This window comes from Lissotriton vulgaris, chromosome 10, assembly GCF_964263255.1.
Source record: "Lissotriton vulgaris chromosome 10, aLisVul1.2, whole genome shotgun sequence".
NCBI lineage: Eukaryota > Metazoa > Chordata > Amphibia > Caudata > Salamandridae > Lissotriton > Lissotriton vulgaris.
Window position 1 is genome coordinate 368,027,956 of NC_141698.1, and position 26,198 is coordinate 368,054,153.

Genomic DNA, 26,198 nt, shown 5'->3' on the forward strand with positions numbered 1-26,198 from the left:
CCTCCCAGTGTCTCCCCTAATCTGTGCTCAGACCTGTGGGTCAGCAATCCACCCCAGCTTCCTTTTGTTTTAGCAAGTGAGTGAAACAAGATTACCCAACCCCCGCAAGAAACAGACATACTATACCCAAGCAGAGTGTGCTCTGAGACTGCAGTATCCTGCTCTTAGTCAGTAGCGTCTGCTACCGATCAGGAGTGGTGGGCATAGGGTTGTGGTGATGGGAGTGAAAAAAAAATGAAAAATAAAAAAAAATACTTACCCGCCTCTCCTCCATCCTCTTCTTCCTGTTTCTGCTGGGAGCAGGAAACACCCGGGCTCCCCATAGCCAATTACAATGCTGCAAGACAGGGACTGGGAGGCTTTGCATGTTACTCATCGGGCTGTGCAAAACAAGACTGATGCGGAAGATGCAAAGTGAGCCCGAGAGGACTGGCCATGCAGTCATGCTCACTTAAGGAGAGCAAACCACTCCTCTCCTTGCTCTGGCCCAAGAGCCACTGACTTTAATTTTAAAATGATAGCTATATATTATCATTTTGTTTTCCCTTTTGAGCTGTGGGGAGATGCTCCTCCACCTTCGTTGAGGAGCTGCCACTGCTCTTAGTGTTTTAAACTGTGTTTGTAGATTGATTGTAGTACTCGTTTTTTGGCTAGGAGATTCGTTTTTTCAGCTGTTGGAAAAGCAGTATTGTTGGAGGTCTTGTTTAGGCCCTTACCTGCGGAACTCCAGAGTGTGGATTGAACCTGTCTGCAGGGAGATTCTGAATTGAGGAGATCTCATTCCCCTGCCCAGCAGCCTGTGCCGGAGGTCACACACACACCTTATAGAAGCTGCTATTGGACGTTACAACTGTGCACTGATTGGTGGCTGTATCTCGTGGTTCTATTGGGCTTAGGGATTCCTGTTCTGACTGGATGATCAGTCTAGGGTTCGGATTTGTCCCTGGATCAGTGATTCTATTGTATGTAAAGCTTAGGGTTAGAGTTTAGGTGAAGGGATTTTTGTTTGGTTTCTGATTGGCTGTAAGGGCTTGGTCTCCTTTTGGTTCTAGGGCTTAGGGCTAGTGTTCGGAATGGTTAGTGTTAGAAAAAAACTCCTTAAACTGAAAAGCCCCAAATGCATTCCACACTCACATATTTTCAGTTTTCTCAGAGCCGTGGATCAGTGGATGACTAGGAGCCATCTCAAACTGCATGCTTCAAAAACAGAAATACTTATGTGTGGCGATTGGAAAAATTATGACTCACTCACCACATTGCCTGATGTTCTGGGAACACCGCCTAAAGTATCGAAGGAAGTAAAACACCTCAGAATTACCATGGACTACAAGCCATCAATCAATGTCCAAGTGGCCAAACTAGCAAGATCAAGTTTCGTCTCAATAAAAACTCTGCGATGCATATTCCTTCACATGGGATTTCCACAAAAGGTCCAGGCTACTATTTCTCTTGTTCTTTCGAAACTCATTATCACCAATAGCCTCTACTACACAACTATGAAAAGGCTACAGCAGATTCAGAACTCTGCTGCCAGACTACTCTTTCATATAAAGCCACAAGCCCACATCTCCCCGGCCTTGAAAGCTCTACATTGGTTACTGGTTGCCAGAAGATCCACATTCAAGCTGCTTTTTATCACACACAAAGCAATACATGGAACAGAACCGCTTTTCATCAGGAATGAAATCACAAAATACATTCAACAAATGAACCTTCGCTCTAGATTGGCGACTTTCCTCAAAATCACACCATACAAGAAAAAAAACATAGGTGGCACATCCTTATTTTTCAAGCAGCCAAAATATGGAACTCTTTACCCCCAAAGATAAGACCTACGGATGACTACCTTATCTTTAGTAGACTACTCAAGAGTTGGCTCTTCCCCACATAACCACCATAAATATACAGCATATCCCTCTGTATATAAACACTTATTTGGAGTATGCTTTGTATAAACGTGTATAACAAACGTTTCTAAATATCTATTCGTTAGTTCTGCCTAACAAATGTACATATTACTTATGGTTACATTATCCTATGTCGAACATGTATACAGGTGACTGCACAAATAAATAAATCTTTTATCATATAACTTAATATGAGCAGCCGAATAACGCTTTCCTTGACTTGACTTATGAATCATTGATTCACTATTGAAGTACAAAACAAAATTAATAAAAACAAATACGAATCAGAAGCCAGCATTTACAAAGGACAATGAGAAACCAATGAAAAATATGGTCGGAGAGTGGGTGGAGCTTCACTTCCTTATACGTATACAGCATGCCTCGCAGAACATTGCATGCACTAAACAGGCTCAACCTAATGACAAAATAATGTATTGATCTATTCACAATATGTGCTGCTTTATGCCTTATAATTTACATTTTGTTGCTGAATAGGCCCGCAAAATCTACTGCATGATTTGATCCTCTCTTGCCGCATAATTACAGTGAAGGAAGCAAAATCTGAATGACACTCCAATAGGCCTAATGGATTAACACTGCTGGCTGAAAGTCCCTTTAAATAAGTATATTGTGTGTGTCTGTATGTATATATATATATATAAAAAAAAATTTTTTTTAATCAAACGATCTTGTCTAACACCAGACCTAAAAATAACGTCATTGGCACAAAAACCTTTTGGAAGGGTTCTTTAAGCTTGGCATCAGAACGGATTTCTACGGGTTTTTTAACTTGAGGGAGTTGGTTAATGGTTTGAGCTCTTGGCCATCTCCACATTGAATTCTCTACCCACTTAAGCAAAGAACATGTAGAGAAAAGATACCCATAATTTAAATACCCTGATCTTCCAGAGGTCCTGACAGGCAGAGAAACTGGGCACACAGCTAAATAGTCAGATGGCCCTATAACATCACACACAGCGCACTTTGTGCGCCACACTTGCACTACAGTCGCATCACTGCAAGGGCTTGGTAAATGTATGCATTTAGTCAGCCAATCACAGCACGCTGGAACAGGGCACCTCCTTTCTTCACTACTTTGGGTTATCAAAGCTCAGAGAGGGTGTCACAGTAGCCCATTGGGCTGAGAATCAGCAGAATCTTATTAGTAATAAATTGGACGGTGAATCTTGCTATGGCGTTCGGACAGAGGAGAATACCTGTTTTTATTCCCTGGCTTGTCTGATCTCACTTTTATTCAACCACACTTAAAATACTTGGTATGCGCACTTTACCTTGCTAGCTCTGCTGTAGAGCATACACCCCCCCCCGCCGACACAAACCGCCTGCACTGCTACCACTAAACAATGTACACTACCAATCTGCCAAAACTAATTTGCCCTGCCTATACATTCAAGAACTGCCAAACGTAGGTGTACAGTACTCCTTTCTTTGCTATACGTGAGACATATACCAATTAACCGATAATGTATGAGCCATCCATCGCTGTCTCTCTTCAGTCTTTTCTGAAAATGTGGGGTGTTGATTCTCAATAGTGACAAGCACTGCGGTTTCTCCAAACACCTGCTAAAACTTTTCTTTAGACAAGTATTAAAGCAAGTCAGTCTGGCTTATAAATGAACATACAAGTAAATTCCTATGTATTATGCAGTTCAGTCGAAGGGGTCAGTCACTCTTTTTCGCCTAGCGCATGCGCTGCATCGCTTGGCGAGCCTCTATTGTTGTGGGTTTGGTGAGCGAAGGGAGACAAACCATGTGCACGCACGGACAGGCAATGTGCGAGTGCATGGTGTCTCCTCTCTGCCTCACACGCTCCCACCGCGCGCTCACACTACAAGGCAGCCACACGCTTGTTGCTTACTGAAAAGCGTGACCTTAAGAAACGGTTCACAACCTCTCTTTCCCTCTTTCATTTAGTTGCTTCCCTGTGAAATAGATCCAAAAAAGAAAAACACTTGAGGGAAATGCCCTTTTTCAGAAATGTTTCTATTCCAAATCGCAGCCTCAGGATGGAGAGAAATAAAAAGGTTTTAAATATGAAAAATAAATACACAACTAAATAAAGCAAGACAGAGTGGTTGCAAAGAGGGCCAGATTGGTTTTATTCAGATCCAAACACACCAGCCTATCTCTACAGACTTTGCAGTTAAGTGCTACTTTTGTTTTCTCGTCTTTCTTTGAACAGCATTGTTGTACCCGGGTGGGGAAGTGTACCATTCCTGGATGTATTGCAATACCTGGTTGATGGGTGGATTGGAAAACAAAATGTGTACCATGGCTCTGTGTTTATGGGCGTGGTCTTTTTAAACCATACTGCTTACGTTTTGAAAGGATATAAGCAATGGACATTGAAACGGTTCCCTTCAGGGCCCTGTAGTCATGTCCTTAACTTTTCAGGTAAAACCACTCGCTGATTTCTGAAGAGTGAGTGAGAGATCGTTAAGGTAATCAAGTTGTTTCTGCTTACATTTCACATGCTTTACTTAATCTCTCAATCCCTATGAGTGTTTGCTTCTACTTTTTTTTTAAGGCAGGATAATACTCTTATCAAGTGCATATTTTGAATTGAGCCACATCCAAGTGTCTATAGCGGGCACAATTTGGTTGTAGCTGAAGACAGTGCGAGTTTCTCTCAGTGGGGCAGTTTGGTGTTCAGCGGGGGAGAGGATGTGGCACTATGGCCAGAGCTGTCAAATTTGGAACTGGGGAACCGGGCTCAGCCGTCATGAACAGTCCAACAGACCACTCTACTGAGGGAGCATATTCCCATGCTTGACCTTTGAAGGCCTCGAAAGACCATAGAAGGCCTGATGTCTTAGAACAAGCAGGTCTACCCTAGTGGTGTCAATTGTGGGTTAACCTTGAAGGCCTGTCCACCACAATCCCTACTGAAGTTCATCTCCAGTCTTGTGGGCAGGCCTAGGAAGCAGCATACCCTAGAGCAACAGTGATCAAGTCACTGTGACTGTCACTGAGGTCACATGAACCTTGAGCAGGTTAGGGCGGTGCGAACGGTGTGACCGCACAGGGTACCTATTTCGGGTGGGTGCATAGTGTTTGCAAGTATATTATGGTTTAAAAAAAAACTTGCTGCTTCCTTCCTGGCCTCCAGAAATTTTCAGCAACAATACAAATGTCATGATAACTTCGGTGATTAATGTTCTTCCTCGAGAGAGATCAGAGTTTTGTCTAGTGGGTTGACTCATGTAAAAGTAGCACAGAGGGTTAATGTGCCTGCTTCAAAGATTATGTTTAGGAGGTCAGCCAATGGAGAAGGGGGCGGGGCTTAACCTTGCTAATGATGTTCACTCTACCCCATTAAGTCTCGCCAGTGAGACTGCGCATGTGCGCAGCCTACGCTAGCCGAGACCTAAAAATATGGCTACCTCATTTCAAAACCAGGCACATTACTCCTCTCGGAGAATATTAGGTACAATGCGCACTGCACTTCTCATGTATGCAAAGAACACTTTTATCAGTCTTGATATAATTAAATAGAGCAAGATTTACAATCCCCGAGCTGAGCTTTAATTTCCAAACCACATATAGTTCTTGTTGAGAGTAAAATGCTTCAAGCTGATGTGCTTTATTGCCATTTCTCAGGGGATCGGGCACGAGCTACTCAATTTAGATGACAGTACCAAGTATGGATGCTCCAAGCATCAGGAAGTGTGTTTAATAACAAATACAATGAGGACGCAATACAACAAACTCTTGCCACTTCATCTGTGTCTACTCATTTAAGATCATGTCTTTGAGAAGTCGGTCTTTCATTCAACGAACCAGTTGCCAGTCCTGTCCCAGATGATGACTTCCTCTCCTCTTTTCAATCATGTCCTAATAACCTAAACTGAGGGTTTACATTTGCAGGACATAGCTCCCCGATGTGTGGGCAATACACAGAACAGACAGTTCTATACAATCAACCTACGCAAATTTCATCAAGAGCAACCATGGAGGGTATTCATAGTTTGAAAACAACTGCAATTATAATCAAAATAAGAGTTAATTTCCTACCTTTTTCTTCTGAGTAGACATAGGAATGAACATTTGTAAAATGTAAACGTGGTGTTACTACACATTTAATACGTTGCCTACAAACGGGGGTGAATCAAATAAAATTATCAGAGCAAATCTCTAACCCAGCGAGGCTCCCTTTAACGACTGTACAGTACAAATATTAACTCGATGTAGTATGAAGAGAAAGTGAATCTTTTGGCAGCTAACAGCAATGCACTACAAAACTGTGCAGATACTAAGCCAACAGGTGATTCTGTGGGTAAAACTGGATAAAAGCTATGGTAGATAAAGTATAGATTTGCGCTCTAAGAAAGGGAGCAGGGTCTCTCTACCAGTTGTCTTACATAGTACTTTAGACAATGGGATTCATGCATTCAGTGGGAACATGATTCACAAACTTTAAACAAATAGGAAACCGTCTAAGGGAAACATTGCTGTATGGAATATATTCAGTGGCTTTCCCACCATCAATACAATACGGTTCAATCATTCTCACAGTTTTGGTTATTCAGTACAACTGATACAATGTTAACAGAACCAGGAGGAACAAGATTTGTCCTTGGCCTGGTAGATTCAGGTGTCGGCTCTCCGAGAACATTTTGTGATTGCTTATGTGAAACTATTAAAGTTTATTTTAGCCTCGGAATCAACAATAATATCACGTGACATAGGATAACTTTTACAGTGGCATAGCAAGGGAGGTGCGGGGGCGGCCATTCCCCCACCCATTCTTACCTGCAGTCGTCACAGAGCGGCAAAAGCAGGAATCGTCAGCAGCACTCCCCACCCCCCTGCTCTTACATGCGGACGCAGCAGGGCGGTAAGCGCAGGAGCCGCCATTACCGGCCAAAGGTCTAGCTACGCCACTGAGCATTTAAACAAGATGTAGGGCAATGTAAGCACAGTTCAATGGTAGCATAGCTCAAATATAGCGCATATTTTTATGTATAGAAAATTTAGCACTCTCAGAACTATATCAAATCCAATGTGAAGAAATTAGGTCCAAAGTTCAAAAGAAACAAAGGGTGAAAACCAATACCATTATAAATTTGTTTTTGAATTTCAGTAGTGTTCTAACATGATACTCCTTTCTTGAAAGCTTTTCCAATGCAGCAGTCAGTATTGTAAGCATTTAACATGCAGAGTGATGACCTAGTTATTCTATTAAGCAACTAGACATTGGGATATAGTTCTTAAACAAAAGTAGGAAATGGTCAAGGTATCTTACTTTCAGAATGAAGAGTAGAATTTTTACTTTCTAGTCTCCTTATGTAAATGGCCTGACATATTACATTACAGTCAGTGAAGTGAAATGTCCAATCACAGTCCAGTTCATTCATTGTATAAGCTTTCTTTGCAATTCGCTGAGTGGCTTACTCTGCCTGAACTTTTACAAATTCCGATTTCTCCAAAATTTCAGATATACTTAAATGGTACCCGTCCTCCCATGACCTTTCCTGACAATGAGATATCAGTAGCCTAATACCCTGGAGTTTGGGAGCTTAAACAATGATCATAATGCACAGCCCGCCTTGTTTCTTCCAACACGGCCACATTCATGATCTGGAGCGAGATTCACACACTACCCACAGGGTTCTAGACTTTGCTGCCTTTGTCCGCAGAACAGACTTTTTCCCTAGACAAATTCCTTAGACTACGGAACTTCCCCCTTCAACTTCAAGACACTATTGATTAGAACACTCATCAAAATAAGCATTGGCAAAGCTCACAGGTTTTGCCTTTTCGAGTTCTATTGGTTTTGTCACTGTTTTGTTAGACATGTTACACAGCAGCGCAAGCTACTGTGTTGCACGGCTTAAAGTTAAAAAAAAAGTAAAAGCCCTATGACGGAGGCAAAGCTGGCTGTGACATAGCGCATTTAAAAAAACTTTAAGCCATGTTATACAGCAGTTAGTGCCGCTGTGCAACAGGTTTTAAAAATGAAAGTGTTCCCATATAACGTAAGTGGTGCTCATGTAAAGCACTCAAATATCTTAGAGTCGAGTTGCAACTACATAAATGCGCCCAAACAAATGTATTTAATAAAAATGTAAGTCCCTGAATGGAAATGAAAAGGATATGAGGGAGGAGGATGGGAGACACGAGGAAGGAGGGTGGTGGCCACAAAGGAGGTCACTTGAGCAGATACAAGGACATGGTGGGTTAAAACTAGGGAGAGTCGTTCCAAACAACAGCAGGGGTGGATGGGTGGTGTGTTTAAACATCAGGGTAGATCCCTCCAATACATTTGGGTCGTGTTTGCGCTACAATATGCGTAAAGGGGACTGGAGTCAAATTAAGCTGAGACAGCCGACCCCAGCTGCAGAGTGAAGGCACACAGTATTGGGGGTGTAGGAGCGGCAATTGGGGGGAAGTAACATTGAGTGTGGGGAGGCAGCTAGGACGGAGGATTCACAACAAAGAATGCCGTGAATGGGAAAGAAAAGGGTGCAGAAAACACAGGCTTAGGTAAGGTGTCCATGTGCAATCTAAGTGGGGCACATGTAAAGCACTGCAATACCGTTGGTCGTGTTAAAGTGCAATGTGGTGCAGGAAAATGACAAACATGCACTCGTATGGAGTGCTTGTTTGAACATGATCTTAAAAAGTACCTTTGACAGAGTAGGCAGTGACTGGAAGCTGTACTTCAGCAAAGCTCCATTCCACGGCATGGATGGCAGAGCAGGAAGTGAAAGCAGCCAACATGCAGATAACGTGCTGGCCAATTAGAAGTATGCAAATTAGAGTGACACTGGAATCAACGAATGGTAGGTTTAGGTAAGTATTGGGCAGTTCTGAGCCCCTTTTAAGAATTTTTTAAGGTCTCTCCTAGGCAGCGCTTGCGCTGACACTTCAAACCATACTGTATTCAGGTATGGACTTTAAGCTCAACCCATTTTCCGCCCATCTTTACAATTGGCTCCTCTTCCTATCCTTTGGAAATGGTGGCTTTTGATTTGTCAATAGGCTAGTAGTTCCTCCTTAGTGCCTCCCTGTCTCCTGTTCTTACCTCCCATGAGGACACCCCCACTTACATGTGTCCTTACTCGAAAGCTTTTATTAGCAGTTAGGGAGAACTATTTACTTAATTAGTGTCTTGCTAAAGCAGGCACGACATGCTGTGGGAGCGCATAGTAATATTGGCCGCTTCTTTTATATTTAGCCCCAACACAAAACTGCGTCTTTGAGGCAGTGCTTTAGCCTGGCGTCCAACCCCCCCACCCTCTGCTTGGATTTTCAATACCAAAGTTTTTTTAAAGCAGCCCGGAACCTCGGATATCATCATTAGCATTCGCTTGTTTTTATTTCCAGCGCGTCATGTACACTTTCACAGAAGTGGCCATGCGCCTTTCTTTGTGTGCCGCTCTGCTCGCCGTATTCAACATCTGAGAGTAGTTTGAATTCAGCAGTTCATTATTACTTGGTGGGTTGGTGTTTTACCTTTTCAGTGCAGTTATGTTCTGATGTTTCACCCTCCTCCTCCCGCACCTGGTACCGGACCCGCAACTCCCCTTATGCAGCTTTTTCAAGACCGGCAGGCATTACTTTATCTGTGTGATCTGGTACTCGAGAACTGTCCCAACCAGTCTGGACGTGGACATGCTGCAGCAATAGTAGTCGGATTTCCATGCTCGCCTCCCTATGAACCCTACACTGACAAGTGGCTTCCACTGGCATTGACGCCCGTACACCTATTCAGCAGATTATTTTTTTGGAGTGCATTACCCGCCATGCTGTGCATTAACTTTAAAATGGCACCTATACACCTATTCAGCAGATCATTTTAGTCTTCTTTTGATAAGGATCAGCGAGGCACGCCCCAGTTCGTTTTCGCCCTCTCATCGTGCCGCTTGCACTTTACTTAATCTCCCTGGCTTTCCACAACAACACTTTCCACCCGGAGCTCTGCATATAAAAGCTGCAGGCGTTTACAGCTCTATTTGTAAAGGGCAGCAGCAGCACCTAATTAAATTACTTCTTAAATAAGAGCAATACTCAGGCGGCTCCTTTTTTACCACCATCTGAGACTGCATTGTTTTCCTTTGCCAAACAATTAGCGCAGCATTTAAAAGCATGGTCCTTTCAGGAGGGTTGCTTCAACTTCACTTAATCTTCTCTTACTTTCCTCCAACAATTCCAGCCCGGAGTGTCGTGAGATGGCTGCAGCCATATCGAGCTGTCTGTGTAAAGTTCGGCAGCTCCATGCTACAAGTGAGCTATTAATTAAATAGGAGGGCTGCTTTTCAGCATCTTTGTTTTCCTTCCCCCCTCCACTCGCTGCAGCACCGTTTCCACTTCACATAATCTCCCTGTATCTTCCCCCAGCAACACTTCCCACCCCGGACTATACATATCATTGTAAAATAGCTGCAGGCGTTTCCAGCTCTCTTTCCAAAGAGCGGCAGCTACAGCTAATTAAATTACACATTAAATAGCAGCATTGCTCTTCAGCTGAGCTCTCACACTGGGTGTATTATAATTACCTTAATACTGCCCCTTTGACATGTTTCTATAAGAAAATGTCAGACAGTAATAAAATAAACAAGCAAAAGTGGAAAGTACTCGGGCTAAAAAACATTTGGGGGCAGATTTGCAAGAACTGGCATATCTCTGCTTATTAGCAGAGATGCGCCAGTTAATTTGCAACACGTAAAAACACCCTTGTGCCACGCATCTTTTGGAGTAAGGGCAGCGCATTGCTGGAGTTGTGTTGCAAGCACGACGCAACTCCACCAATGGTCATGGTCAAGAATGCCCATTCCTATCATGTTGCGTCACTTCTTACGTCTGCTTCAAGCAGGCACAAATTTTTGACGCAGTGGTGTCATAAAAGTGACTCAGTGAAATATTGTAGATTTCACTGCCTCACTATTACGAGGCTTTCTTATGTTGGAACGTCCACCATGCATACATTATACCTGACGCATGCATAATGTAGTGCAGGGCTTTACAAAGTGACGCATCTCCCTAGATGCGTCACGTTGTAAATATGTTGCAACGTGGTGCATTGTTTACGACGCCGCTGCGTCACAGAAGTGACACAACGGCGGCGTAAAGTTGTCGCAAGGGGCTTGTAAATCTGCCCCTTATTGATTTGCTAATTTAGTGTTGGTCAGTGCTTAATATGTTTCTTTTAATCGCTTAATAGGGTTAAAGCGTATTTCTACGACTTTAGGCTACGTTTGACATGTAAGCATATTGTACTGCGCTCACTTTTGACCTTTTTAAAAAAAAATTAAATGTTAAATATACAACCACAAATCTGCAATGCCAGAAGAACGTTGAATAGTTTAGTCCTTTTATTGTGAAAGGAAATATCTACGCTATTAAAGAGCACATTAGCATAACTGTTAACATGACTTGATATTTCTTTTACACATAATGCCTTATTGCTGTTTCTGCTGCATTATTATCTATACTACTATTATAAAAGGAAGAACTTTGAACCTTTGAGGCGGGTAAACTCGGGAACCACAGCGCCAATCCACACACCCGATACATCGTTGTAATCGTCAGGGTGTGCAGATGGACATAGGCTATATAAACGTAATAAATATAGGTTATTTAAAAAATTTACCAAAAAAAGAAGTCCCTTGGAAGAAGCGCCGGCCGTGCGTGCCCGACGTGAGGAGCGCAGGGAGGAGCGGCGTCCAGGAGCGCGAGGAGGACCGGCAGACATGGTGCGGGGAGGAGTGGCGGACAGGCGGGGAGGAGCGGCGGACAGGCGGGGAGGAGTGGTGAGCGGCGGATGAGGTAGGTTATTTATTTATTTATTTAGGAGCGGCGGAAAAATTAAGCAAAAATTAAAATCGTGAGCAAGAGGAAGCAAACGGTGCATTACAAAAGTGAGCCAAACGGTGCATTACAGGAGGAAAAAGTTACGTGTGCAGGTAGCAAGAGGAAGCAAACGTAGCATTAAAAAATTGAGCCAAACGGTGCATTACAGGAGGAAAAATTTACGTGTGCAGGTTACTAAAGCGTAGAAAGTAAACAGAGGTATAGGAGGAAAAAGTGACGTGTGCAGGTAGCAAGAGGAAGCAAACGGAGCATTAAAAAAGTGAGCCAAACGGTGCATTACAGGAGGAAAAAGTTATGTGTGCAGGTTACAAAAGCGTACAAAGTAAACATAGAGATATAATACTGCAATATATGGGCGAAGGCTCCGGGGGACCCACGGACAACGTCGGGGCGAGCAGGGGTCCTGAAGCCTAATTGCTCCCGGACAACGTCGGGACGGGCTGCTAGTAAGTTATAATAGGCTTTATTCCCAATTCGTTATTTTTGTTTTTGAAAGACCTCCTTTCCTTTTTTTTGGTGTTAACATTTATTTTTGTGCACATTTGAGGGTGTTGATATATTGCTAGCACAATTATCTTATCACTGCTTCATTGTAGCAGTTGTTTATTACTACATTGTGCTGTTGCCTTCAAAACACAGTTTTGGTTTAACATTAGATTATTTATGGGATTTGGTGCGCAATGAAAGGCAGCACTTATTTAAATATATGTATTTATGTTTAGGAAAAAATACGGAAGTGTTCAATACTTCGGTGTTGATGAAAGGTGAATTATGTGGCATACAGCACATTTTGTGAAGTTTATATTACTTCATGATTTGTTCATTTTACATGTTAACAATGCCTGGCATAAGTATTGTTATTAATATACTCACACATATTGTTTGAAAAGCAATATACTTTTATATTAGAATTTTTATTTTGTTTAAGACATCCCTCTCCATCTTCCTTTCTATCTATTCTATACAGTAGTTCTCACCCATATCTATTCACCATTCCAAATAATTCCACTACGCAAATATACTCCACATCACAAATTTTCACCACACATAATTCCACAACTAACAATTCCAATACAACCCACATAATTCCACTCCATACTTCCACTCCAAACCAAAACAGATCAAATACATTATCATTTACAACGCCAATAGGTCTTCTACAAACGTGAGACCTACTGTATTGCAAATGCTTGTTTTAACATACAAGAGATTTCGCAAGCCCTGAGCAGGCGAAACCTGAAAAATTACTGCACTCGCACACAAACGTGAAAAGAACATTTTTGAAGGCAGTTTTACTTTTTCACATATAAATAATAATTACGCACCCGAAGGCATCTCGGCGCTTGTACGAATACCGCCGAGGAACCCTTCCTGGCCTTTCCCTGTGAGGAGCCCACTCCTGGGCACCCCCAAAGTGAAGATGTATTCAAATGATTGTAATGTCAAATGCAAATAGCGTTACAATGTGTAAATCCAGTGATGGAAGAGTCCGTTCTGGGGAAGGGGGCGCTTCGCTAGGTGAACAAAAAGTCTCATGTGATTTCTCTTGAAAGGGGAGAGGGTGAGACCTAAAAAGGAGAGGGGACAGGGGAGCGAGGACTTAGAACCAAAGTGATTGGGTTGATCTGTTTAGAATGTGTGGGGAGTTACTGTTAACATTTAGTTTAGGTTGAGCGACATAGTGAGTAAGGTCAAAGAGGACCGGGGATGCAAAGTGTGAGCTTTATCTGCCCCAGAACTACTTGTGTACAAATTCATAAGCATTCCCTTTGGGTTGTGCTCGGTCGTCAACCATGTAACATCATCCGATCCCAGAAGAGCCAAGAAGGATGGATCTAGTCGAAAGCGCCTCCTGCTACAGTCTCTGAGCAACAGTAGACGCATTGAATCACAGCTGCTCAGTCCTTTTACCCCCGGAACAGACTAGTAAATGCTGCCAGTGGGGCTGGGAAGAAGCAGGTAGTGTGTTACATTGTAGTGGAATTTCCATAGTGCTTGATACCCTTGATCGGGCTTTGTAGTGGCTTATCGAAGGATATCTGGTGAAGAGAAGGGCCTCCTTGTCATAGTCTAAATTTCAAGTCTGGAGGGGGCACCTCTCAGTCGCTCAATAGTTCTCTCATCTCGCATACACCCTATACCACACACAACCTCCCACACGCTGAACATAACGCACACACCAAACTACACATGAGCGCCCCCAGCCACACACTCTAAAACACAACTCTCCCACACTCTGAACAATACACACACACACCAAACAGCACCAGTGCACCAGTCGCACGCAAAATCGCACACAACTATACACTAGTCCTTACATACACCCAAAAGACCACTAAAACTCACACACCAGCCACACACGCCGAACCACATGCATCAAGACAAACTCACAGCGTCCGTATATAACTCCAAACCACGCACAAATGTATAGACACCAAACTACAAAAAAGACATACACACATGAATCTACACAAAAGGCACACAGAGGCAAGCACACTAGTGCTCACACAGGCGCGCATGCCGATAAACACACATACCCAGACAAGGTATACAGATAAAGGCCCCCCACCCCCCACCACATTTGCTTTCACCCATCATCACCCAGTAGACACATGCATGCCATGCGTACACAAGCAGGCCAACGGAAACACACAGACCGCAATGCACATTTGCGTACAGAAGTACATGGGTGATGTCTGAATTGGAGAGACAGCCCCTTCCTCTGTACTTTTGATAAGCCTGCTTCTCTCTCTCAGATTTTTTTCATTTACACGCACACCTACAAACTAGGGTGACCAACTGGCATTGGTGCAAATTCAGGACGGTGAGTGTAAAAATTCAGGACAAAAGGTCAAAATTCAGGACAAATTCAGGACAGGAGGTCAAAATTCAGGACAAAACTTCAGGACAATTGGATACGTTTTACAGACACATCAGAGGTCGCACAATTGTATATAAGTAAGCCCAGCCATATCTAGACATATTCAGCCATTTGCAAACCTATCCATCATGTATCCTTCCATCTTTCATTTCACTCATCCATCCCTTCATCCATCCTTTCACTCATCCATCCATCCAGCGATTTACCCTTTCACTCAATCCAGCCATCCTTTCACTTACTCATTCATCCACCCAGTCACTGATCCTTCCACCCATCCACCCTTTCAGTCATCCATCATCCTCCCTTTCTCTCTCCATGGACTCTTTCACTTAGCAATCCTTCTATCCATCCATCCATCCACCCACCCTCCTTCCTTCCATCCATTCATCCTCCCATCCATCCATCTATCTACTCATCCGCTCATGAATCCATCCATTGACCCTATCACTCATCCATCCTTTCTCTCATCCATTTATCCTTTCACTCCTTCACTGATCTATTAATCATTTTGTCCATCTACCTTCCCTTTCACTCACTCATCCATCCTTACATCACCCCTTTCACTCATCCGTCCATCCATTCGTCCTTGCACTTATCAATTCATCAATCCATCCATCATTTCACTCATCCATCCACTCACTCATCATCCACCTTTTCACTCATCCATCCTTTCACTCATCCATCCACCCTTTTACCAATCCAGCTACCCTTCCACCCATACATCCAGCTATTTCCATTTTCTCTCTTCCATCCTTCCACTCACTCATCAATCCATCCATCCCCTCCCATTATCCATCTATTCAATCTTTCATTCATCCATTCACCCTTTCACTAATTCATCCAGCCATCCCTTCACTTACTCACTCGCCCACCTTTTCATATTAATTTTGAGCTGAGCCTTTTTGAGAAGAGGCCCATCAAGAACTTTACCCTCGTTGCAGGAGCCATTCCAGGACTGGGACAGAAGCCACTCAGGGCAGAGACAGGATCCACTACAGGAGGGGACAGGAGCCATCACAGGCGGGGGGGGCGACAGGAGCCACCACATGGGGGGGCAAGAGCAATCACTGGAGGGGGAACAGGATCCACCGGGGTGGACACAGGGGTGGGTATGCAGTATTCTAGTATCATCTTGGTCTCTTCCAGGGTGGGGGAGGGCTCCTCACCCCCTCCTGGACAAGACAATGAGAAGACAGGCTCTGTTTCCAAAATGTTAGTTTTGCCCCCCACACTGATGTACAGTACTGAAAGGAGATACTCCAAGAGAACTGATTTAACTGATTGTCCTCCATACTTTGTTAATCAGTGTGGGTGCGATTGTGCCATTTCTCTATTTTATTACAATATAGACTGCATGTTTGAAGAATCGAGGTTTGTTTACAATTTAGTGACAGTAATTAAGCTCTGTGAATTAAACCACTTGCTGCCTCGGTGTAATCAGGGCCGGTTCTAGGATGTTTGGAACCCTGGGCAGAAAGGGAATGTCTCACACCAATTGAAAATACAAGACTCATTCAGTGCGGTTTGCATCTGAATAGATGCCCCTGCTCCGAAGCTGCCGCCCCTCCCTCTGTCACCTTCAAGCACCTCTTAACAGCTCATCAAGGGCTGAAGGTGTGAGGGTTGCCTTTCTCCGCTGTGCCTCGCCAATGCTGATGGGTATCTGAGCTTTTGTACTGCCTTGGAGTCTGTTACACCCGACCTCAGCAGCATCGCAGTCAAGAAGGGAGGTGGGGGCCAGCTGTGCCGGTTGTGCGACCAGTTAAAATTACGGACAAATGGCGTCCGTTAAAGAATCCTTCACGGACAACGGACAGACGGCCGAAATTACGGACTGTCCGTGAAATTTACGGACGGTTGGTCACCCTACTACAAACGCTTATTACTCACCCTATCTTTTTTAACCACACACAGACTCGATCACTCCTCCACCTGTCTTCCATACACACACACACTTTGCTTGCCTCACTCCTCACTTGTCAGTTTCTCGTCTGTTCCCCCCCCCCCTTTCTGGTTCTTTCTCTCGGTCAGCCTTGCCAATGCACAAGCCCACCTCCCACCACCCACCACCCTTCTGCTTACGGCCTTTCCATATCAGCTTCTGTGTAAATATCAGACTCCCGGAAGCTACTATCCTTGGATCTGGGAGTGAAGGTAGCAGATCTCTCATTGATGGGAATCCACCTCCCCTGCCTGGTCATTGTCTGCCTACAGTTGATAGGTTGTGTGATCTTGCCCATATGAATGCATTCCAGTGCGTGGTCCCCCCGTTGTTGATAGCTTGGCTGTGTATGTTTTAGAATTAACCCTTTCGATGCTGATGACGAGCTCAGCTCGTCATGATGCACGGTTGAGCTGTGCTGATGACGAGCTGAGCTCGTCATGAATAATGTAAAATATGAATTTCCAGCACAGGACGGGAAAACTGCTAGCAGCCAAGGTGTTAAATAAATATAGGCCTTTCTGCAGAAGTTTCCCGGGTCTGTGGTACACTGTTAGAAAAACCTTCTTTTTGCCCATAGAGAGGCGGCGTCAAGCGCCCTTTGTCACTGGAAGTTCTTACTAAACCAGAGTCAAAAGATGCCCGCGAGGTAGAGCTTACTGTAACATCTGTGTAAGATAATGCACTGCCTCTATTCCTAAAGACCACCACCAAGGCCCCAGCCCCCATTTCTTTTTAACAAATTGAGCGAACCGTGAGCCTATTGTATTGGTTACATAATTTTGCCTCCCCTCCCCCTGAAAAACCTATCCTGCTGCAATACATTTCAAGGAGTAGGAACCGATTTTCGTTGACTCTAGAGCTGGGTGGGTGAAGGGGAATTAGGTGGTATGGTCGAATAGATGTTCATCCTCCAAAGGTCGATAACATTTGAAATTTGTGCTTTTTGCAGTTTTATATACAATTACAGGGTGTTTAGCCTCCCCACCGGACTTGAAACTGGTTCCCCAACTTTGAGGTCAGCGGTCCTCTGCAGTGTAATAGTGCCCCAGGAGGAGGGTGGAGAAGCTGACTACGGCCACCCAAAAGAGGCTGCAGCGGTTAAACCGGGGAGCCCGGGTGCAAAAGACTTTCATTTCTGGATGCTACGTTTGGGGAGCCTGCCCCTGCCCTTAACAGTTACTTCACGATCTGCAGGAACGCGTGTGTGGGTTAGTTCTAGGTCCCTCTAAGAGAGTGCGGTGAGGCAATGGAGCTCTATGTGTACTCAGCGGATCACCTGTTCCAATCTCGGTAGGTTAATGCGCCGACTGCAGAGCTCTGTGCGAGCCCACGAGGTTAAAGGTTCCAATTCCAGTAAAATTGTAGGTGGGTTAATGCGCCGACCTTGAAGCTCTGTCTATGCCCGGGAAGCTGCAATATCAAAGCACAACAGGGTGGCGATAGATGTATAGCTAAACGTAGCCTCACAAGTTGGTAGGCGTGGCCGGACCACTTGTACTTCCAAAAGAGCACTTCAAGCCACCCACCGAGCTCCGCGGGGACCCGCTGCAGCACCCAGCGAGCTGCCCCCTTGCCCCATTGTGAGCTGCACATTTCAGTTTCATTTCAATCTTTGTTACTATCAGTGGGTGTTAGGAGGTACGCCCACCATCTTTTCAGATATAAAAAAAATTCTGTGCTGAACTTACTGAGTGCATTATATACCGGCAGTTTATTGACCTCAATTATAAAGCAAAGCAAAATCCGGAGACAAACTGGCAATTATTGAGGAAAGAATCAGTATTTCCTAGCATGTCCTAACAAGTGGTGCGATCGGTATTGTAAACAAGTGGTCGGGGAGGGAAACAAAGCGCGTGGCACAATAGCTCCTCGTGCACACATGGTCACGTACTAAGCATGCGTGCTGCCAACCTTGCCTGGGACATGGGCGGGGATGGAGCGCGCGGCAGTGTTCGGGGCTCCTGTGAGCTGAGGGAGCCCCGCGTGTTGCAGCCTGCGTGAAGGAGCGCACCCCGCCAAGAGAAGTCCCACTGTAGCCCACCCCGCCCGGTAAGTGGGGCATGCTGTACGTGTGGAGCGTGCGTGGGTATTAAAAAAAATGCAATTGCAGGAGGCAGACTTGCCTCGGAAGCGGGACATGAGATGTGCACAGCACGTGGCTGTACGTGCGTGTGCACCTGCTCAAATCGCCAAAAGCTCTGCGCATGCCCATCTCCAGTCCCACTTCCGAGGCAAGTCCACAACAATAAGCCTCGCTGGTGACAGCGCTTCGCGCTGCGTATGCCAGGCTCGACCTAAAAATGTGAGCAGACACGTGGTGAGGAACAAGGTAATGAAACAAACACATTTTAGCATCCCTGGCCTCTGGCTAAAGGGGAACAGAGTCAATCCTCTAAAAATAGTGGGTAGACTGTAAACCTGCGTCCATCCCTGACTTGTGACCTGGACAACACCTACCACACAAGGCTTGCTTCTATGCTGTGATGTACGGATGTCCAGCAGTACTTAACTTATTCAGTGACAATACCTGGCATGTTCTGGGCTCAGCTATATCTTTTGAACAAAAACAGACAGGCAGTTCTTGGGTTGTAAAGTATTATTTAGCAAGAACAATACACAGCCTGTCCCTTTGCTCGCCAGCATCTTGCACTTCTGACCATACCTGGTGTGTCTCTGAAGTACTGCAGAACGTAGGTTCCGCAGTACGGTACCCACATTCAGTGGAAATACTTGTCACCCGGTCTGAGGCTCTACAATACCACAAGCAGTGGTACTACTTCACCTGTCCTGAGGCTCTGCAATATCTTTAGGGGGTGACAAGTCCAGACCTGTCCCTGACCAGCATAGGATTGGGAAGGCTGGCAGTCAGGCATAGGGCCGGTGCCTAAGGGTCACCTGTGGACCGGTTTTTGTCAGTAGCACTGTCCACCCGCCCACGGAGCCTTACTGTCTCTTCCCTGCCAGGGCAATGTAATGTGGGGCCAGCATCATGAGCAGGAAGGCTCGGAGTGGGTGGTTTGAAGCAACTTTGCTAGGCCAGTATTGGTGTGGCTGCTGCAGTCTTAGCTTGGCCCTTTTGGGGCCAGAGCAGACACCGAGAAGCAGTGTCCCACTCCCCTGCTGTGGTGTTAAACTGAGGCGCCAGACTGGGGCAGGTTATGTGACCATAGGGCCATGAGCACCTCAGCTGCGCTGGAGCAGCAGCTCTGTGCTTTTCTTCACCCCTCCACTGCCAGGCCATCGCCCTGAGGCTATAGGCTGGGAAGAGTAAGTGAAGCGACTTCGCTGACGGCCTGTTGCTGGCACATCAGTACTAGAGTCTTTCAGGCCTTGGTAGAAAGGGGTGTATGTTTGTATGGGCCTCACAATGAGGCACCTTTCCCAGAGAGGAAAATTGAGAGATTCTAATGTTAGAGCTGCTGATTTTGAACCTATGGAAAATGGTTCAAGTCCCAGCCTCAGCTCAACATTCTGCGATTCTGGCAAAATGACTTAATTATCAAAGGCTAAAATAAAAATGAATTTGATCTTCTGTAATGCGATTGGTGCTCATATAATCGCTGCCCTTCGGCTGAGTTCTCGCTACAACAAACTACAATATAAAATAACCTGTTTGCTCAATTTTTAAGAGTATGCAAAGGCTGGAAGATAATTAGAGCTCCAGTTTTAGTATTCATTTTTGTTTAATATTTCCGAATGTATTTATCCATATTTATTTTGTGAATAATTGTATATATCGACATTTAACTCATAAACATGCACTCCTACTATGAAGCCTGTCGTGTTGTAGCAAATTAAGCAGCCAAATAGAACAGAACACTGCTCCCACAGGTACATTTTGGCATTATGTTGACATATGCCATTTTTTTAAAACTCTTTATTTGCGACTGACATATGCCATTTGATAAGGAAACTTCATCCTGGATTTTTAATACTGTGTCATCTATCTATCTATTCAGCTGTTGGCCTGGAATTTCATGAAAGACAACACGAACAGTAACTTTAAAGAATCCCAATTTTACTACACTTTTCGATGTTAAAAAATAGATGCAGAAAGAAAGACCCTGTTTTTGGTCTTTATTTGTAAAATATCATTAAAAACTGGGAACCTTGATTATAATGAAAGAGGATTCCTTAAACAGTAATGAAAACATCTGTATTTCTTCGTAACAATGCTTTTCTGCCTTTGTTTAGTTGAATTATCCGGCTGGGATCATTAAAGCAGCTTTAGACTACATTTCAAACTGTGTTCACCCTTTGTTTACTCTTTAAAGTACATATTGATCAGAGAAAAAAATACCAGCTTTAGGTGATTTTCCAAATTTTCCTACCGCCCAGGACATTAAAATACTGGTAATGCTGGTTAAAAAAAAACAGCCAGGTGGCAAACATAGCCACACCAGTAGTTGTGGTCTTTAGGCTCTTTTATTTCACCTCACTCGCCCAGCCAAAACATAGTGCTTCTAGTTTTCACTAATGTTCCTGCCTCAACGAGCCTTTAAATACATAATTTATCAAACATTCTCTAAAAATGAGCCCAGTGAGATAAGTGATCCCGAATTATGGGCCACTTTTACGGGGGGTGCCCGGGCCAAATTGAAAACCCAATCCGATCCTGCCCTGACCCTGAAGCACCCAACACCACAGTCGGTGCCAGGCATGGGGCTGACATTACCGAGGCTCTGGGTAGCTTCCTGCAGTTACAATACTAGCAAAGCCTGTTCTGGAGCTCTGCTACTCTTAACGTCACTAATCAGCCTGCCCTCCGGCTGTGTACTAGTATGGAGCGGGGACAAAAAAGCACATCCTGTCCCTGGGCTCTGCAGTACCCTACCAGCGTGGCAAAACATGTATAATATCCCATATAGATAGAGGCGAGAGGGAGAAGGGCAAACTGGGGTGGGTCGAGGAGAAACAAATGCAAGAGAGTCTGAAAAAGAGAAGGAGCATGCAAGAAGAACAACTGCAGAAGTGGAGGAGTAAAGACGAAAGCACACACCGACAGGCAGGCAAGAGGTCGGAGAGAGGGGCAAGAGAGAGGTTAGGAAGCACATATAATACAGTCAAAGAAAAGACGGAACAGCGAGGGGTGAAGGGGTGCTCCGGGAGAAGTGATTTACAGACTGCGGGAAAACAGTAGGTGCACAGCAAGCAGCACGAATGGTAACAAACAGAAGGTAGAGCTACATTTCGACACGGCTACAATCATCAGCTTTAAACGCCATAATCCCCAAACCTCAGCCCCAGGCCCCATAAGTCTGCCATCCCTCAAAGCTCCCTCTCACCTCCATTCTCCGTACCTGGTCAAATGCGTCCGAGGACTTTGAAACTCCCCGCACTGCGCATGCGCGTCAGAGGCGCGCACAAGGCACGCTGGGAGATGGAGTACAGCTCGATTTCGGTCGGACTTCTGGGAACTTTAGTTTCATAAGTGTTTCATTAGAATTATACCGGTAGAAATACGCACCCACGTCATCGCATCTCACTTCATCAGGGATACCAAAAGAGCCGCGTTCAGGAGGCACCCCTCTTATTGGGTTTCCCCCATTCTACATTAATTAATCAGAAAGCTCCGGCACAAGTTCCGCACTCTCCCCAGAACTCATTTTGAGTATCCTAATTCGACCAGGCAGAAAGAGTTCAAGGCAAACGTTCACCCTGATACAAAACAATAGTGTGAAAGAGAGATACCTGGGCTCGAATCGATCCCTGCTTCATCACTTAACCAAATTGTGTAATTATAGGCATATATTTTATTTCACATTGCCTCTCTTCTCGTCATAATTTCACACAAGAGCTCCTGAGCACCTTGACACAGCTCAGTTAAGATTGTGCCCTGTACAAAAACCTCTTTTGTATTTAATTTAATCAGCTATAAACTTGCTCCATGTGAAATGAGTATCTGGGCCACATTCAGGGTGCCCTTGAAAACTGACTTGTCTCTTAGATCTCTAATAGCATTTGTCTCCGGGGCGGAGTGCTTATTGGTTCAGGATTAAAAACTATCATAGTAAATTCAGTGAGGTAATATAATGTGCTAAAGTCAGAGTTTTAGTGGGTTGAAAAAAAGTAAGTGTCCCTGAAAGGGTTTGGGGCCTGTACAACAAATGGAGTGGCTTAAACATATGCACTAAAATTTGCATTGAATCACAACTGCAACTGGCATAGGTTTCCTACTGTGCGGCAACGGTGGTGCAGGATGGGTTTAAGTATTTAGGCATCAATATCACCTGCGATTCACAGGAATTTCTCCACCTCAATGTGCTCCTCAATTGGACAGGTTACAAGAGAACGTGGTCCACTGACAAAGCTTGCCTTTCTCATTGGCGGGGAGAACGTCACTTTATAGGATGATGACTCTTCTGCAATTACTGTACATATGGCAAAACACACAAGATGATGGACGGAATGTTGCACAATGGCAAAACATTCACCCCCAATTCTCAGATCTGGGTTTAATCCATTGTTATTTTGCTCACCAAGCCACCCCAGTTCAGACATGGCCATGCAAATCAGCCTTGACCCTGTACCTCATGGAAACAGTCCAGACCGAACTGCCAAGCCATGTCTTCCCTGGACCGGAATCAAGCATTCTAGGACCGGTTTCTGGCTATCAGCCGTCTTCAGCCAGGATTGCTTGACACCAGTGGCATAGTGAGCACGGGACCCACGTTTGGGCATACCCTTCTCACATGGGGTGAACAGAAAAACAGACAAGATGATGGACGGAATGTTGCACAATGGCAAAACATTCACCCCCAGTCACAGATCTGGGTTTAATCCATCGTTATTTTGCTCACCAAGCCACCCCAGTTCTGACATGGCCATATGCAAGTTAGCCTTGACCCCCTGCTCACTACACCACTGGAGTCAAGCTATCCTGGCTGTTGTTTTGCATATGGCCATTCTTTAAATCAATGGTGATATTTCAGACAATTGGGGAGAGGATGTGGCCGAACGGCTAGGGTGGTCGACATTGAATCTGAGGAACCGGGTTCGACTCTCGGCAACAACGCTCAACATCCTGTGATTCTAGGCAAATCATTTAATCTCCCCGTGCCTAATAAAAATTAATGTGTCTGTCTGTAACACAACTGGTGCTCATGTAAAGGACTCTGATACCTTCGGGTCGAGTTCGAGCAATATAAAACTCAGGAAAAAAAATAGATCAGGAAATTCGTACACTACTCTGGAATGGCTCCACCCCAGGATTGCACTGAGTAAATTGCAGAGGGGAGTATATGGGGGAGGTTTTGGTGTCCCTGATATCCAGCTGTATAATTGGGCAAGACAATTAATGGTGATTAACAATAGGGCCTTCTCCATTCAACAGGAACCTACCTACCACACAGATAGGTATGTGATGGGCCAAAGGGAATACTGTAATAATCTTATTCTCCTTTCTAACTTCTTAGTCCCCTTTCCACATAGCTCCCATTATGTAATTTCCATAACAACAGAATGTTGATGTTTGAATGTTCACTACCTGTGATTACCTGCCAGTTTCCTGGGAGCTGTGGAGGCTAACGGTCAATAAAGTATATGTCTCCTTTCCTTGATGTCTTATTACTAAATACTTCAATTTGGCGACAAGGGCTAACCGTTGGCACCTCCACCCATGTGTGCAGCTTCTTCAATTGTGCTCATGAAAAACCCTCTGTCAGTATTGGATGATTCTGCGTTGTTTGGAGGTCGTTGGCACAAAGCTTGAAAAGATATTCAAATTAGTACATACCGATGGGATCTGGGTTCTCGGTGTACCTGTGAAGAAGCTCTGAAAACTCGGTTTACACTGAACAAACAAAGGCTCTGAGAACTCCGTTTTCACTGAAGAAACAAATGAATATGTTCCTGTCTGTACGGAGGAGCTGAGCCCTGAAGGACTATCCTCGCTACAAAGTGAGTTGCCTGTTTGGTCACTCTCTGCCTGAAGATTTTGACGTATAAGAGACTGTCTGGAGTGTGACACTACCCTTTTGTGGTCTGCTGTTCCCGCTGTACCCTGAAGTTTCCTGGTCCGGAGGTAGCAAGCAAATGATGACATTGTCGAATCCTCCGTGATATCGGCGATTGTTGTCTACGTCTGCTGTGAATGTTGGCTACGTCAGTGTTGGTGCTCCTGGACGCAAGTATAATTCTAGTCTTCGAGAGACATTGAGGTGCACGTCAAAGGAAATACGTCTTTCCGACTGGACGCAGGCTAAGTTACAATCCTGCACATGCGGAAAGGTGTCGGAACAGTCTGTGACACGTATGTGTTTCAACTACTGAGCATGCGTTTCATTTAAGTGTGGAGATCAAAGAACAAAGGACGCGTGAAGTGTTCAACTACTTTTATTCTCGGAGCGCCGGGAATACACAACCGTTACACAGGAACGGTCGGCGCCAATGCCCTAAGATGGCCGCCTTCCAGTTCCGCTGCTGCTCCTTCCTGTTCCGCCTAGCGGAACACTAGAGCGCTACTAAGAAATCATTACCACATATCTCCCCCCTTTAATCATTGCAATTTAACAGTATAAGTTCTTACTTCCAGTCCATGTTAAAGTCCTTAAATCTTTCTGGCGTCTTCACCTCTCTCCCAGCTCTGGTTCTCACTTTCATCGTACTCTCATTGCATTCGTGTTCCCTTCTTGCTGCATGTTCCACTTCTCTCTCACCATCTTTGTCTGTTACTTCCTCACACCTCTCTTCATTGTCTCTACTTCTCTGCTCTGCTCTCACGCCTGCTGCATCTTCACCCTCTTCTACTTTCTGCATGCCCTCTTCTACATTCTCACTTCTCCTTCTGCTACTTCCCTCTTCTCCATCTTCCACTACGTTCTCTGATCCTTCTTCCACTTCACTTTCCCATTTGATGATCTTGCTGCATTTGGCCATCCTGTCTTGTGACCATACCTTTCCATCGCTAAGCAAGGCCGATCGGGCATACGGCTCAAGGACTTGTAAAGGTGGTGAGAACTTGCTTTCGCCCTTCTTCTTGAGAACCGCTAGTTTGACTCTCACCCAGTCCCCTTTCTCTAGTTCCGTTCTCCTAACATTATGATTTCTGTTGAAGTGTGTCGTGTAGATCTCTTGTGCTCTTGCCAGGTTTCTCTTCACCACTGCTGGAGACCACTTGCTCTGTATCACCAGCTTCCTCCACGCCTGGTTATCCTTGGTGAAAGCTTCTCTCCCTCTCAAAACCTTAAAGGGGCTATATCCGGTACTTCCTGGTGTGAACCTGTATGCCCAAATCATTCTTTCCAGTTCCTTCTCCCAGTCTAAACCATTGTTGATGGCAGCTTGGATTGTTCCCATGATCACGCGGTTAAACCGCTCCACTTGGCCATTTCCTGAAGGATGATATATTGGTGGGTGCTTCACCTCAATTCCATTTCTCTCTGTGAAGGCTGTCCATTTTGCCGAGGTGAACTGAGGTCCATTGTCGCTGATGATGATCTTCGGAATTCCTTCTCTTATGAAGGTGGATTGTAGGAAGTTCACCACTGCTTCCGTGTCCATGATTTCTTGTACTTCAATTTCAGGCCACTTGGAGAATTTATCTACTAGGGCCACTACATACTTCTGTGTCCCTGCTCTATTCAGGACTGGCCCCAAAATGTCTACCAACAGCATTTCCCAAGGTCCA

At 44.8% G+C, this 26,198-nt stretch overlaps 1 protein-coding gene across 8 annotated transcripts in view; it reads right to left on the reverse strand.

Annotated features, from left to right (window-relative positions):
• The window catches only part of DECR2 (2,4-dienoyl-CoA reductase 2), a 98,823-nt gene extending 74,260 nt beyond the window's left edge, over window positions 1-24,563 (reverse strand). For 2 of the 8 annotated variants that reach the window (XM_086941178.1, XM_086941179.1), the window contains exon 1: window positions 24,543-24,563. Coding sequence is in view for 2 of the 8 variants with exons in the window: in XM_086941180.1 (XP_086797306.1) it covers window positions 21,856-21,861 (6 nt within the window). In the remaining 6 variants the exon portion in view is untranslated. Of the gene's footprint in view, window positions 1-21,855; window positions 21,974-24,542 lie in introns of those variants that run through there. The other 6 variants (XM_086941183.1, XM_086941184.1, XM_086941180.1 and 3 more) reach the window with 5 other exon arrangements.
• Window positions 24,564-26,198: the final 1,635 nt, after the last annotated feature.